The sequence below is a fragment of the Glycine soja genome, chromosome 17 (assembly GCF_004193775.1).
Source record: "Glycine soja cultivar W05 chromosome 17, ASM419377v2, whole genome shotgun sequence".
NCBI classification, from domain to species: domain Eukaryota; kingdom Viridiplantae; phylum Streptophyta; class Magnoliopsida; order Fabales; family Fabaceae; genus Glycine; species Glycine soja.
Genome location: NC_041018.1, coordinates 33,565,570 through 33,579,634, shown reverse-complemented (window position 1 = coordinate 33,579,634; position 14,065 = coordinate 33,565,570). Strand labels below are relative to the sequence as shown.

The window sequence follows — 14,065 nt, the reverse complement described above, 5'->3', positions numbered from 1 at the left end:
TTTCTGTACTTTGTACAAACCAATTTCAATGAATACACTTATTAATATGGTATCAGTTGTAATTTTCTGCATTCTCTGATTTTTTTTGCTTCTCTTTGAAGCTTCTTCATCTTCTTTGAAGTTTTTCTTTTGGATTCTCCCATGGCTATCATGAATGATTCCAATCCATTTCTGATTCATCCTTCTGATAATCCCAGTTTGATGCTGGTTTCTCATCCTTTATCTGGTGACAACTACAATTCATGGAAAAAGGCAATGAAGATGGCTTTCCTTGGCAAAAAGAAATTTGGTTTCGTGGATGGTTCCATTCTTGAACCTCCTCCTGGTCACATCAACTATGTGCTTTGACATCACAATGATAATATCGTTTCTTCTTGGGTTCTAAATTCCCTTTCAAAGGAGATGCATGTTAGTGTTCTACATTGTTCTTCAACAAAAGCTATTTGGAATGATCTAAAGGAGCGTTTTGAGCAACACAATGGTCCATTGATTTTTCAACTGAAATGTGATTTAGTTTCACTTCAACAAGGTTTTATGTTTGTTTCATCTTATTATGCAAAATTGCGTTCAATTTGGGAATCACTCTTGGAGCTCAAACCTGCTCATTCGTGCCCATGTGATGGGATTCAACCTTGGTGTGATTATGATCGGATGGAGTATGTTATGCATTTTCTAATGGGGCTTAATGAAGCTTATTCTTCTATTCGGGGTCAAATCCTCTCTATGGATTCTTTTCCCCTTATTACTCAAGTTTTTTCTCTTGTTGTACATGAAGAAAAACAGAGATTGGTACATCTGCTTCACATGAAACTTCTCATGTTTTTGCTGTGAAAAATGGTTTTGATTCCAAGAATAAAGGTGGACAAAAGGATCATCCTATTTGTGCTCATTGTGGAATTCAGGGTCACACTAAAGCACAATGTTATAAACAAAATGGTTATCCACCAAATTACAAGAAGAACAAGCCTTCTTCTAATTCAGCCAATCAAGTTTCTTCTAGGTCAGTGAATCAAGTCTCTTTGAGTTCCATGAGCCAGGATTCTCCATCACAATTTCAACTTACAGCACAGCAGTACAACCAGTTGATGAGTCTCCTACAGGGTCAAACTTCAAATGTCACTGTTCCCCATCAGAATCATGGTGATTCTAATGGTATGATTATGTCTGCCTCCTCCTTTAATCTCCTTCGTGATTGCTGGCTTGTTGATTCAGGTGCTAGCACTCATGTTGCTTGTCAATAGTGTTCAATAAGACAATCACTTTACCAAATCATATTGTTGTGCCTGTTGTAGCTGTTGGCACTGTACAGTTATCTTCCACATTGTTGCTTCACAAAATTAGTTAGTTAGTTAGCTTTACAACTTTGTATAAAAACTAATTTCATTGAATACACTTCTTAATAGAGAGCATGCAGAAGTTATGACACCACACGAGACTACACTGGCTACTTGAACATAGTCAACATACATAATAACTGTTTTGTTATAGAGGTATTGAAGGCTATGCCAACCCATATGCACTTGCATACTTACAAAGACATCATTGTATCATATTAAAACCTAGCTATTGTGCAAACTAGTATACTAAAATTGATAAACACCATTAAGTAAAACCAGACAAGACTCAATGTACACTAACATATTTCCGTACAAAATGCTCCCCAAAATGCACCACATATAGAGGTAATTTGAAGTTGAGAATCCATCTTTGAGCAGATCATTATGCAATATACCTACCACCATCTTTGAGAAGTAGATATATATGTCAATTGTCAAGTCACTCAAGTGTCCATTGCTAACTTTTAATTTAAAAGCACAATACTACACCGAACAGTTGCCAGTTCAAAAGTTCAAGATGAGGAAACAGTAAAAATGCCAATGCCACTGCCACATATAAACAAACAAAAGAAATTGGGAAAATTTTGTTATATGAAATACAGAATGCCAGATATATCCTTCAAAATACTGATTTGTATTCTTTTCCTGAGTAGTGTACAACAAAATTTCCATTCATTAGTATTTTGAGAACTTATACAGTCCACATTGTTTACAACACATGTCTATTCCAGATATATTGAAGAGTAACAACTGTAGAAAGTCAAACCAAGCCACAATTTAGAATATACAATCTATCAGATCCTGATGGGAACTAAAATCCAAGTTAGTTCCATTAATGGATTGGAGGTAGCTAACTATTAGGAGTATATGTGGTAGAAAATAATTGGTTCTGTAATAGCAAATCTATTAGAAAGAAGTTCTGTATTAGAAATCATTAGCTAGAGAGGAGGGTGGCTTGTATTTTGGAAATAGGAATCTGGTTGTTGGGAGAGATCAGGATCTCAAATACCCAGAGAAAGCAACCATATTTATCATTTTCTATGGTATGGTCCAGTAGTTGTCATGCATACTATAGGTCACTAAAGTTTTTCCAGCAAGAATTGTAAATTGAGCACAGGCAGCAGGAGAAGACATGGTTCTAAATCAGAGACTAAATTCTGAAATAAAGTTTTCATTCCTACATTATTTATTAATATAAATAAAACTAATTTCAGTCCATATTTCACTATATGCAATAAACAGAAGAGCCTCACTAACATATAGAACAGACCTTACTAGGCCACATCATCAAACACATGAGTTTGACCTCCATAAAAAATAGTGATCTGACAGCTGGCAGATGCTGACCCACATCGACTGCAGTCAATACCAAAATGCATAAAATCCATTTTCCAGGTAAAAACGTAAAGGGCAATTGGGAAACTATACTAATAAAATTTACTTCAAAGGTGTGGAAGACTCTGGGTCTATGTTAGTCACAGGCTTTGGTCTGATGCCACCAAGAATAGATGAAGTTTTCTCAGTGACTGCATTGATTGTGCTTATGGAACTCAAAATCCCAGTGCTCTTGATTCCGGTTCTAGACCCTTCATCAGCAGCTAACTGAGAGATAAATGAAGAACCAGCATTGGTATCCCTCATCTTGCTTGAAGTTATTTGGTCCATAAAAAGCAGTATTTGACCACCATGAGGTAGATACTGCATGGAATGGCCAACATTCATGAGAATAGATTGTTCCCATTTATTGACATCATTCTTAGTGCCAGTGGGAGGCTGCAATATCTGAAAACCACTAGCTGGCTTCAGTGACTGCATACCAAGGAGCACTTCATCGTCATTAGGACATCTAAGGCAATCCGTTCCAGCTGCGTTTCGGAGCATCTGTATCAAAACAAAACTCAAGTATCAAATAACAGAAAGCAGAAGCAAAATATGTTTCCATTTTGGTTGTATGAAGGAATAAGATGAAGAATTATGTGGGGGACCTTTATCAAATGTGAATTTTGAAGGGAATCAGGGACCATTTGGAAGGAATCTCTAGAGGAACCAATAAAAGTGGAATCAGAATTATTTCTCTTGTTTCCCACTAGTCCTGTTGCCTATCTCAATGCCAGAAAAATTGCTTCTTGCGCCATAGAATGGAACTCCCTCAAGATGATTTCCAACCTGTCTTTCTATCAAATTGATTAAGAACAAAAAGCATTACACTCACAAATAAAAAAAAATTGAAAACACTTAAAAATTGATATCATCATTGTTTTGTTATCCAATGCACTTGATTAAACAATAGAAACTCCTAGTGTAGACTCATTTATCCTGCTCACGTTTTTAAATCAAAAGATGTTTATAGAAATAAGAGTTATCATGCAGAGAATCGAACCATTATATATATATATAAAAAAAAAAAAAACAAAGAAAGAAAGAATGAAAGTAAAAATTTACAAAACTTACCAGAAAATACTCCTACCAACTAAATACACACTGAATGAATGGTTAAGAGAGAAGGAAATTTTCCATAAATAAGTAAAAAAAAGAAGCAAATCCTCACAGTCAAACTCTCAACTTTGTTGAGAAAAGGAAGACCAACAGAACCCAACTAACTGGCCTCACTAAAACTCCGCTAACACCTTGTTTGGATAAACTTCTCAAAATGCATTTAGCTTATTGGAAGCATTTAGAATTTATGATAGAAGAAAACAAGAATGTAAACATAAGTTAAAATTTGTGTATCTATAAGTAAATTTGAAGAAATTCTCTCATTTATCTTCTCCAAAAGTTATTTTTAATAATACATAAAAAAAATTAATCATAACTCAGGAGAAAAACTAAATATATTTTACCTTCTTATTTTCTTCTCATACTTATTGCAAAAATGATTATTCTTTTCCAAAAAGAGGGCCTTAAGACAGAAACTGTGGATAGAGAACAAAACAAACACAAAACAAGTGAATGATGAAAACTGACACAAGAAGCAAAAATCACAAGTAAACGAGTGTGGCTTCCAATGAGAAATCCAAACCCGTGCCACGAAAATGCAGCAAATGGGGTGTGCGGGGGAGAGGAAAAGATCGTGTTTTGAAGCAAATGGGGGGTGGAACTGACTCACCGGAAGCGAGGTCGGAGGTGGCACCGCCGCGGGACACGGTGGTGGAAGAGAGGGAGGAGGAGGAGGAGGTGACGTGGAGATTAGGGGCATAAAGGACATTGGAGTCAATGGGGTTGTTGTTCTTGATGCCAAGAAAGTCATGGAACATTGGCTTCACTAGCTGCTGTTGTTGGCTCACAATGTTGTTAATGTTGGCATTGTTATGCTGAGCCATTTTTAACACGGCCATTGTATTTTCAAGTTAGTCTTCATGGCTGCCTCTAGTGTTGCTCTGCTCTGAAGAGAGAGAGAGAGAGAGAGGAACAGAATGCTGATATCTAGGAAAGGGTGTGCAAGCAAGCAAGAAGGAGAATAAGGTCTTTTAGGAAGAAAGGGTGGGTGAGAGAGAGGGGAAGAAATGGGGACTAGGGAAGAAAGCGCGACTTGAATTTAATGGGGGCATGTCTTATCTGGTTTGTTCTTTTTTTAGATTTAATTATTATTTCAACTTGATATTGATACGTGTATTTATTTTTTTAGTCTTTAAATTTAAAAATAATTTTTTTTGAATTTTGATGAAGTGTTATTTTAGTCTCTTAAATAATAAATTGACACTTTTGAGATTTTTAACAATTATAAATTGATTTTTTTTATTCTTTAGTCGTTAGAATTTTTATTTTAAAATCATTGTTAAAAATCATCACAATCACTTAGTGTTAATTTATTAGGCAAGAGATAAAAAAGATTAATTTATCAAAATTTAAAGACTAAACAAATTATTTTTAAATTTCAGTAACTAAAAAAATACTCCTCTAAAAAATTCAAGAATTAAAACAATAATTAAGTCTATTTTTTATTAATAAAGTTAGTATTTTCATTTTTTATACATTTTTTATTAGTATTTTTATTATTTAAATATATTTTAAGTTTTAGTAATTTTTCTTAATTTTTTTTTATTTAATTTAGCTCATGTCACAAATAATGTTATGTCAAATTGTCAATTGTTATAAATCTTCTTCAAATACATATTTTTTACTCTTACGGATAAACTATTATAACAAGTTTTCCATTTTAAAATATAAATAAAATTAATTAATTTTTACACTAATTAAAATGTTAAAAAAATAATTAATATAATTTAGTTTCATTAATTATATTTAAAAACATTAAATATTATTTATTAGAATTTGATGTCACAAATTTAAAGAAGAGTTATTGAAAATAAAGTTTCAATAGTTAAATAATATTTGTGTTTTTCATCAATTTTTTTTCTTATGATTCAATAGTGAATCAAATTAACAGTGAATTTGATGAATTAATTTTTTTTTCTTCTGAATATTAATTTTCACTGTTAATTTACTTAAATCTCAACGAAAAATTAATTTTTTAGCAAAATAGTGAATCAAGTCACGTGACCGATAACTTAACTTGTTTGATTCATCGTGTAAATGTTGCACGTCAATGATAATAAAAAGCCCTATAACGTTCAATTAAAATCATCGTCAGATCTCCCTTTTTGAATTAAAAAATATCATTGTCAGAATGTGCAAATATCACATTTTAATCAAAATAATGGAAAAATTAGTCATGAAAAGTGACGAAGAATGATCCAATTAACTACGTAGAATTTTTTTTATAGGCAATTAACTATTGTTTTAGTATTTCTCAAAAAAACAATTAGTATATGAAATCACACAAAATTTTAACATGTTAATTATGATTTAGTTCTCTCTCCCACCCTCTCCCTCCCTCTGGATCCCTTTTAAGACAAAAAAAAAAAAAAAAAAGCAAGAACAACATGGTTGATGGATGGTGGTGATACTAACTCTAAGTAATTTCCATGCCACTATCAATTGGAGAAGAAGAAAAATTTTGATTTTTCAGTTTTTGTAAGAACCACCTTATCAAATTTTTTTCTTCTCATTAAGAAAATACTTTAAATTGATTCTTCAATTGCTTTTGTAAGAAACAAGTCAACGACGCGTTGATCCATTGTGAATTAAACTTTTACTAATTTTTTACTCTTTAACCTGGTTTTTTGAAGACTGGTTCTCTGATTTATTTATAGACCGAACTCGCTGATTTTTCAGTTGGACTAACCAATCCAATTCAATTTTCAGATTATTGCTCACTAGTGCATGGAAATTATACTCTTCTTAATAATTCGTTAAGTTGAATAATCCAAAATAAATTTAGGTTAACATAAGTCATAAGAGTCGGACATTGGACTCTACAATTTTTAGTATAAGAATACATACACACGTTGGACTTTAATTTATAAAAATACTTTTAAGTACAATATACTTTAAATAAATGTATAGACTATCTATCCATAATATTAATTAATTGATGGATTAAATAATTCTTATTATATTATAGATGGATTAATTTTTTAATATATTTTTAACAAATGATAAATATATTAATAAGGAATTTTTTTATCTTAAAAAAAAGTAATTTTAACCATCATCATAATTCAATTCAAACTTTATTCAATCCATCCCCTTCCCACCCTAAACTTAACTCACTTTATTTTCAACCTCATATATTCCAAAATATATTTAACGTCAACAAAACAATGAAAATCAAATAATTTTTTTTTCTGAGCATAGTACTGGTACGAAATAATCATTCCATAAATACACATAAGATGGTATTCTCCTTCCAACACAGGATATTTCATGTCTAAGACCAAAATTTGAATACTAAACCATTTTATTAAGAGACACAAGTTACTGTCAAAGCTAGATATATAGTAAATCATGAAAAATGAACCAAAAAAGGAAAAAAAAAAACCCGAAGATATGAAAAAACATCTCGCACAAGTAATGCTACGTTGGCATTCGTCAAATGATATAAGGATACTCGTCAAATGATATAAGGATAACTCATGAGCACAAACTATGATCATACTAAATAAATTAGTATTTGGTAGTTTTTTTTTTTTTTTTTTTTTTTGCCTCTTGGCTTATATAACTAGAGCTAAAAAAGTATACAAACTGACTTGATAACCCAAAAAATCACTGAGCATCACAAGAGGTTGGTTAAGAGTATACCCCCAACCAAAATAGGCCAGCGAGCCAGTTTCTCAGGAATATGATGATGCTTAAAAGGATGAAGATGAAAGTTCATGGCAGTGGATATTGACCTCCCCCTCAATACAGATCCCCAGTGGTAGGCTAGAAGCAATAGTTCCGACTTAAAAATAGATGACACTTTCCTGCATAGAATAAAATAACCATGATTTCCAAGTCTTAAGGCGATCTATTAGCCTTCATATCTAAATGTGTAATTGGGATAAGTCATGCTCTTACAAGAAACAATAATCTATGATCTGATAAATGGAATTTCTAATGCTCAAGTTTTGGGGGAGCTCTCTTACAAGCCCCCTTTGAACCAGTTTTTTTGAAAACACAGCTCTCGCATAACTCACTCTGATCATGTTATATTTTACCTATGAAATTGTCTAATCTGTTGTTATCTAAAATATTTTTAGAAAGATTTTCTTAAAAAGGGGGAGGATGAAGGGGGAGGATTTCATTTCAAAACTGAACAGTTTGGTTGATAGCATCTGGGGTTTTCTTAAAAAGCACCTAATCAGGTGTTTCAATCCTAACCTGTTCTCCATTCTTAATAGGCTCTCCTTATATATGGTAAAGATGAGCATATTAGATGACAAAAATTATACAAATATAAGCCAGATAAAATACAATCACAATTTTCACTTAAACAGACCCCTGTTTGATCCATCAGAAGATTACTAGGATTTTTACCAAAAATGAAGATTACAGGGATTTGTACCAACTTTTTGATGGAACACGTTAAAAGCAATTTACTGTGAGCTCCAATGGCTAGAAATAACTTCAGTTGTTGTTATCTTCATTGATAAATATCCACAATTTGGCTATTAGAAGTTATTTTCTGTACAACGAACACTGGTAGCAGATGCTGTTGTAGACAACAGCGAATCCGTTTCACTGATCCACTTCCTGTTGCTTTGATGCGTACAAATTGTATAAGGAAATACAGCAAAATTCTTTTCAACAAATGTGAATAAATGCAAACTGATTCCCATGTGCTTCAAACTGTCCATAATTGCTCCCAGCTGATACTGAGATCGCAGAAGTTCATCCTGTATTTCTTTTTCTCTCAATATCCTCTATCAAACTGTTTGTGCTTGAGACAGTATTTTCTGATGAACTTCTATGCTTACGAAGTTCACTAGGGTCCTTACAGTCCTTCAGCATATCAGAAAATGCTTTGGCTTTCCGAATTATAGATTTTCTTCGTGCATATGCATCTTCTCTGACTTCACCATAAGTATTTGGCAAATTCGGAGAATAGGGAACAGAAGACATCAACTTGCAAAGTTTTTGAGCCATTTCAGTCATACCTTGTTTCTTTAAATCAGCTTTCATTCTCTGGAAAGTCAGATACTGAGGAACTATACCCCTCCGTATCATGTCCTCAAATTCCACAAAAGCCTCTTCCAACCTACGCACTTTGCAAAGCAAGTGAACTAACATGGTACTCGTAGCCAAGTCCATGTCATATCCATTATGCCTCATTTCCTTGCTAACTTGAACTGCCAAGTCCAACTTCTCCTCTTCACATAACATCTTCACCAGAAGATGGTAAGTTAACCGATCTGGGGTATAACCAGATTGAATCAACTTTGTATACAGGTTCATCCCCTCCTCGATTTTTCTACATCTTGAAAAGTACCTAAAAAAGTAGTTATAAGTGGTAGCACTTGGGAGGAAACCCCTACTTATCATCATTTTAAGAATCTTACTAGCACCTACAAGATCTCCTGCCTTACAAAACCCCTTTACCAGAGAATTGTATGTTGAATCAGTAGGGCCTATTTCCAAAACATGAAAACGTTCCAACATACCCAATGCCTCTTTGAATCTTCCAGCTTCGGCCAGTGCATCGATTATTGGATTATACACAATTGCATTTGGTGCAATTCCTTCTTTGGTCATATCACCAACCATTTCAAGTGCCTTTTCGACACGGCGCATTCGACAATATCCTTCCACAAGGGTACCATATGTCACAACAGTGGGTCTCATATTCTCCTTCATCTCTGCCCAAAGTCTCTCTCCCTGCTTGAGTTTCCGCAATCGAAACCATCCATTTAACATTATGTTATAAACCCGAATAGAAGGAACCCAACTTAAGTCCAACTCCTTTTTCCAAAGGAAATACTCTGAAGCTTCCCTCACAGACCCTTCTTTACAAAGTGAATCCATCAATATCTCCAATAAACTCATTTCTGAGCCAGAATCCACAATTGACTTGTTATTTCTGGCAAACTCATATGTTCTAATTGCAAGTTTGGACATACCTGATTTTTTTTCAAAAAAAAAAAAAAAACAATTCATCATTAAAAAAGAAACGGAATAATTTTGGACAAAAACTACATATTTGAGTTATCAAAATTCATAAGCATATTGGCAAGAACTTCATCATTACTTGTATTGCAACATACCAAATTTAAATTCAACAATTTGAAAACCTAAATTGCATGCTTTTGTTACCCAACCGCAAAACCAATATTTTGTTGCTTCTGAGGTGCATTAACAAAAATCATCCTAAAACCAAACGCAAAATAGGCATGTGTGGTAAATTCAATAAAAATTATTTTAAAAGTCAATTTGGTTGACAATAGTGTATGAAAATTACACTAACCAAATTTACTTTCCAAATAAAAAAATTGAAAAAATAAATCAAAGTTACTCACTTATCACTATTTCACAAAAAAAAAAAAAAAACTCACTTATTACTATGAGTGAAATCATGTTAAGAAAACCAACTCCAAGTAAATTTCAGTTTGCAAAATCAAACCCAAAATATACACAACACACTTTATATTAGCTGCGTAAAAAACTTATAAAAGAAGCTCTTTTTTTTAGGTTTAAATACATTTTTTGTGCATGAAACTTCGGGTAGAGTTTTTTTTTTTTTCATTTTCATCCTGCAAATTTTTGTTTCGTTACAAAATAAACATATTTTGTTTTTAGTTCTTAAAGTATTTTAAATAGTATTTTTTTCACTGTTTAAAACACTTATTTTTTTTATTACCTAAAGCAATTTAAACACAAAAATAACAATACAAATACATTTTACGAGAACTAATAAAAAAAATTACAGGGACGAAAAAAAGACTCTGAATTAAATGGATCAAATGTATTTAAGTCCTTTGTTTTTTCATTAGCAAAACTACCAGACTCAAATTGAACAAATTGAAACCCTAAATCCCAAACCATTTTCCGTTACCTGCACGAGCGTAGCGCCGAATCATGATAGCGAAGGTTCCAACGGAAACCAACCTTTCTTTTTCTCCTTCTTCTTCCCCGTCTTTCTCGGCGTGATGGAGAACAAGTTTCCACGCGGCGTCAAACTCCCTCGCCTTCGCGAGCGCGTTGACTACGGCGTCAAAGAGCTTGGGGCCGGGCCTGAAGGCGGGCCGCGTCTGGGCCCAGAGGAAGAGCGAGTGCAGCAGCTTGGGCGACGAGCCGAAGCGATCGAACACGGCGAGCAGAAGGGCCGGGTCCGGCTCGATCCCAGCCCGGTCGAGCTCGGCGTGGAGGGCCGGGCCGGGCGAGAGGGAAGGGTCGGCGAAGAGGTTGGAGATGACGGAGAGAGCGTTTGGGTTGGGAGAGGGAGGGTCGGGTGTGGGGTTTAGGTTTGGGTTTGGGTTTGGGTTCGGAGTGGGTTTTGGTGGGGGTAGTGAGGGCCATTGGATGATTGGGTTTCCAGGTTCGGACAGCCATGAAGAAGAGAAGGGACGGTGTGTGGAGGCTCGGATTGGAGGGGTTCGGTTAGGGTTAGGGTTAGGGTTTGGGTTTGGGTTTAGGGTAAAGGGTAATGAACGGAGGGAGGAGAGTATGTGACGAGGTCTGAGAGAGCGAGAGAGCATTGGGTTAGTTTAGACACTGCGAACACGAATACGATGAAATGAAGGGAAAGGGAAAGGTGTGCTTCTTTACGACGAGTCGTTTAATATTTGGTTTTGGACCGTATGGGACATTTAGGAGTTTGTCGCTGCAATTTTGGTGTCAATTTTTTATGCACTTATCCTGCATTTGCAGACGTTAAAGAGAATAATAAAAAAGTGAAATAAATAGTAAAAACTTTTATTTCACCCTACGAAACACTAATTAAGAGCATGTTTAGATTGAGATAGGATAGTCTAAACCTACATTTCAAGAAAGAATCAGAGAACTGGTTCTGAACGAATATTGAACTAATTTAAGAATGAATCAGTTTTTAACTGCTTTTCAAATCCAAAATATTTTATAAAACTACTTTTTATTTGAAAAGAAAAACTGATTTTCAAGCAATATCTACTCATGTCAATAGATTAATAATTAGGAAAACATCATAATAGACGACCATGATACCTTTTTTCCCTCATTTTAATAATTGGATTAATTGAACCTGTTTTGTAGAAATAATTTAGTTAACCAAACCTGTTTTATAGAAACTCAAGATGCATAATTTCACCAGAGACTCCAACCTCATCACCAAATATTCCATTTCCTTGAGCTGGTGTTGAAGAATCTTATAATACTTATTAGTAAAATCTCGAATTCTAAAGTATTTTAAGACTAGCTACCTGATTGGGCAAGTTTCTTTAAAAAGACTTCGAAAAATGTTTTTCAATGTTATCCAAATATTAAAAAACTTTACTTTGTTTTAGCTTTAATAAACCATCAAAGCATTCCACATGCATTTCAGATTTTTCAACACAAAATATGGATTTCTCTATGCATCTTAGATTTTATGTCATTTTGTTTGACTTTGTTTTAGTTTTAAGTTTCAAAAACAATTTATTGAGATTACTTCACGTGCATATAATATAAGGAATACCCTTTAAATAAGTTATTGATATTTGTTAATGTGTATTGATTGGAAGGGATTTTTCTTTAACTTGATTGGAAGATATTCTTGTTTTAAGGCATGAAAATACTTAAAAGATTAGTTTTTGTTTCTTATTTTTTTGGGTACGTGACCATGATACTCTAGAAAGCAAAAAAAGTTTAAGCCCATTAATTTTTCATTCTATTAAAATAAATTCCTACGTTTTTTTTCATTATATTAAAACTACAACCTTAACCGTGTTTGTATATATCTCATTCCTTTTTAAGAAAAAATATGGTTGGTTATTATAAAAAAAATGATTTTGTGACTTTTTTAAAAACACACTTAAATGTGTTTTTTTTTCTTAATAAATATTTTATTTTTACATTTTCTTTATAATAAATTTTTGTTTCGTGTTAAATTCATAATAAAAACTAATTTTATTTTTGTGTCCTTAACACTTATTTTTAATCTATGATAAATTGGTGATTTTATGTTTTTTCTTTAATAATTTTTTTCATTTGTTATTAGTTAAGAATAAAATAAAATTCATCAATTTATTAAAAAATAAACATAAAATTCGATAATTTATCTAGAACTAAAATATAATATCTAGAATCAAAATTAAAAGTATTATTTTATTAAAAACTCAACGTAAAATAAAAATTCATTAGAAAATAAATATAAAAATTCGATAATTTATCAAGAATTAAAATAAAATATCAAATATAAAAATAAAAAATGTTATTTTATTAAAAACTCAACATAAATAAAAAATTATTAGAAAATAAATACAAAAATTAAATATTTATTAAAAATAAAAACATATTTAAACCTTAAAAATATTTAAGTCATATGTCTAATTAATTTATTATTTTAGGTATGAGTAAATGAAAACAATTGACAAATTGTTTAAAAAATATACAAATGTCCCAAGAGATTCTTATATATTTGAGACATCCAACCTTAACATTTCATCTCATGAACACAAGAGAGCAAAGTCAGCCAAAAATACCCAAGATTTGTCCTGAAGATATAAACAATTTTCGTAATGAACTAGATTTTAGATTGCAACCAATGATTTGGGAGTTTCCTATAAACCAAAATTTGTTTCCATAACGACCAATTTCTTTGCAGCATCGTCGAGCTCAACTTTCTTCCTTTAACTTCTTGTTTTAATTTATGTTTTTGAATAAGTAATGGTGCATCTTTTGCTTATTGATTAATTTTAATTTATATTAATTTTTAAAATATTTATTTATTTATTTACGCTTTGCATATGGCCCTCTCATAAAAATTAAGCTAATTCCATCCTTGCTCTCACAATTTTATTCTTAAAAGACATATCAATTAATGAGTTAAAGTAGTATATTTTTTATAATTTATCTTTAACCTATGGTCCTAATCAATGAGATTTTTGCAGTATTTTTTTTAACTATATCTTATAAGTGTAAAAATATTTACTAATTTTGTTAATATCTAATTTTTGTTTTTTTTGAAAAAGTTATTTGACCACTTTTATTGAGTTTCTTTTTTTAATATTTTTTTTTGAATTTAAACTCAAGATGTTATTTAAGTAACCAAAGTTCGATTTTCCTTAGTCTAATGATATAATTGATAAAACTTTTTTAGTGTACCAAAATATAACGTTAAAACAACTATTTTTTTTCCATAGTGAACAAATAACAATGAAATTTTTCAATAATCTATTCAAAATTGGAATTTATATTTATTTCGCCTGGTAAGACAGAGCGAGTTCTAGAGAGTATAT

The 14,065-nt window shown here is 32.2% G+C and overlaps 1 protein-coding gene and 1 pseudogene across 3 annotated transcripts; both read right to left on the bottom strand.

Moving 5' to 3' along the window:
- Window positions 1-819: 819 nt before the first annotated feature.
- On the bottom strand, window positions 820-4,866 carry LOC114392762 (annotated as a pseudogene).
- A 2,361-nt stretch (window positions 4,867-7,227) lies between these two features.
- Window positions 7,228-11,513, bottom strand: LOC114393698 (pentatricopeptide repeat-containing protein At5g11310, mitochondrial). 3 transcript variants are annotated; one of them, XR_003662577.1, is made up of 3 exons: window positions 10,708-11,513; window positions 8,196-9,775; window positions 7,228-7,642 (listed from the first exon to the last, which is right to left on the bottom strand). XR_003662577.1 is itself a non-coding variant. In XM_028355101.1 (2 exons), the coding sequence occupies exons 1-2, from the start codon at window positions 11,348-11,350 to the stop codon at window positions 8,550-8,552; spliced, it is 1,869 nt and encodes a 622-aa protein (XP_028210902.1). In that variant the 5' UTR covers window positions 11,351-11,513; the 3' UTR covers window positions 8,096-8,549. The 3 variants fall into 3 exon arrangements, 1 of the variants encoding a protein (XP_028210902.1); XR_003662576.1 differs by having other exon boundaries at window positions 8,228-9,775; XM_028355101.1 differs by lacking the exon at window positions 7,228-7,642 and having other exon boundaries at window positions 8,096-9,775.
- Window positions 11,514-14,065: the final 2,552 nt, after the last annotated feature.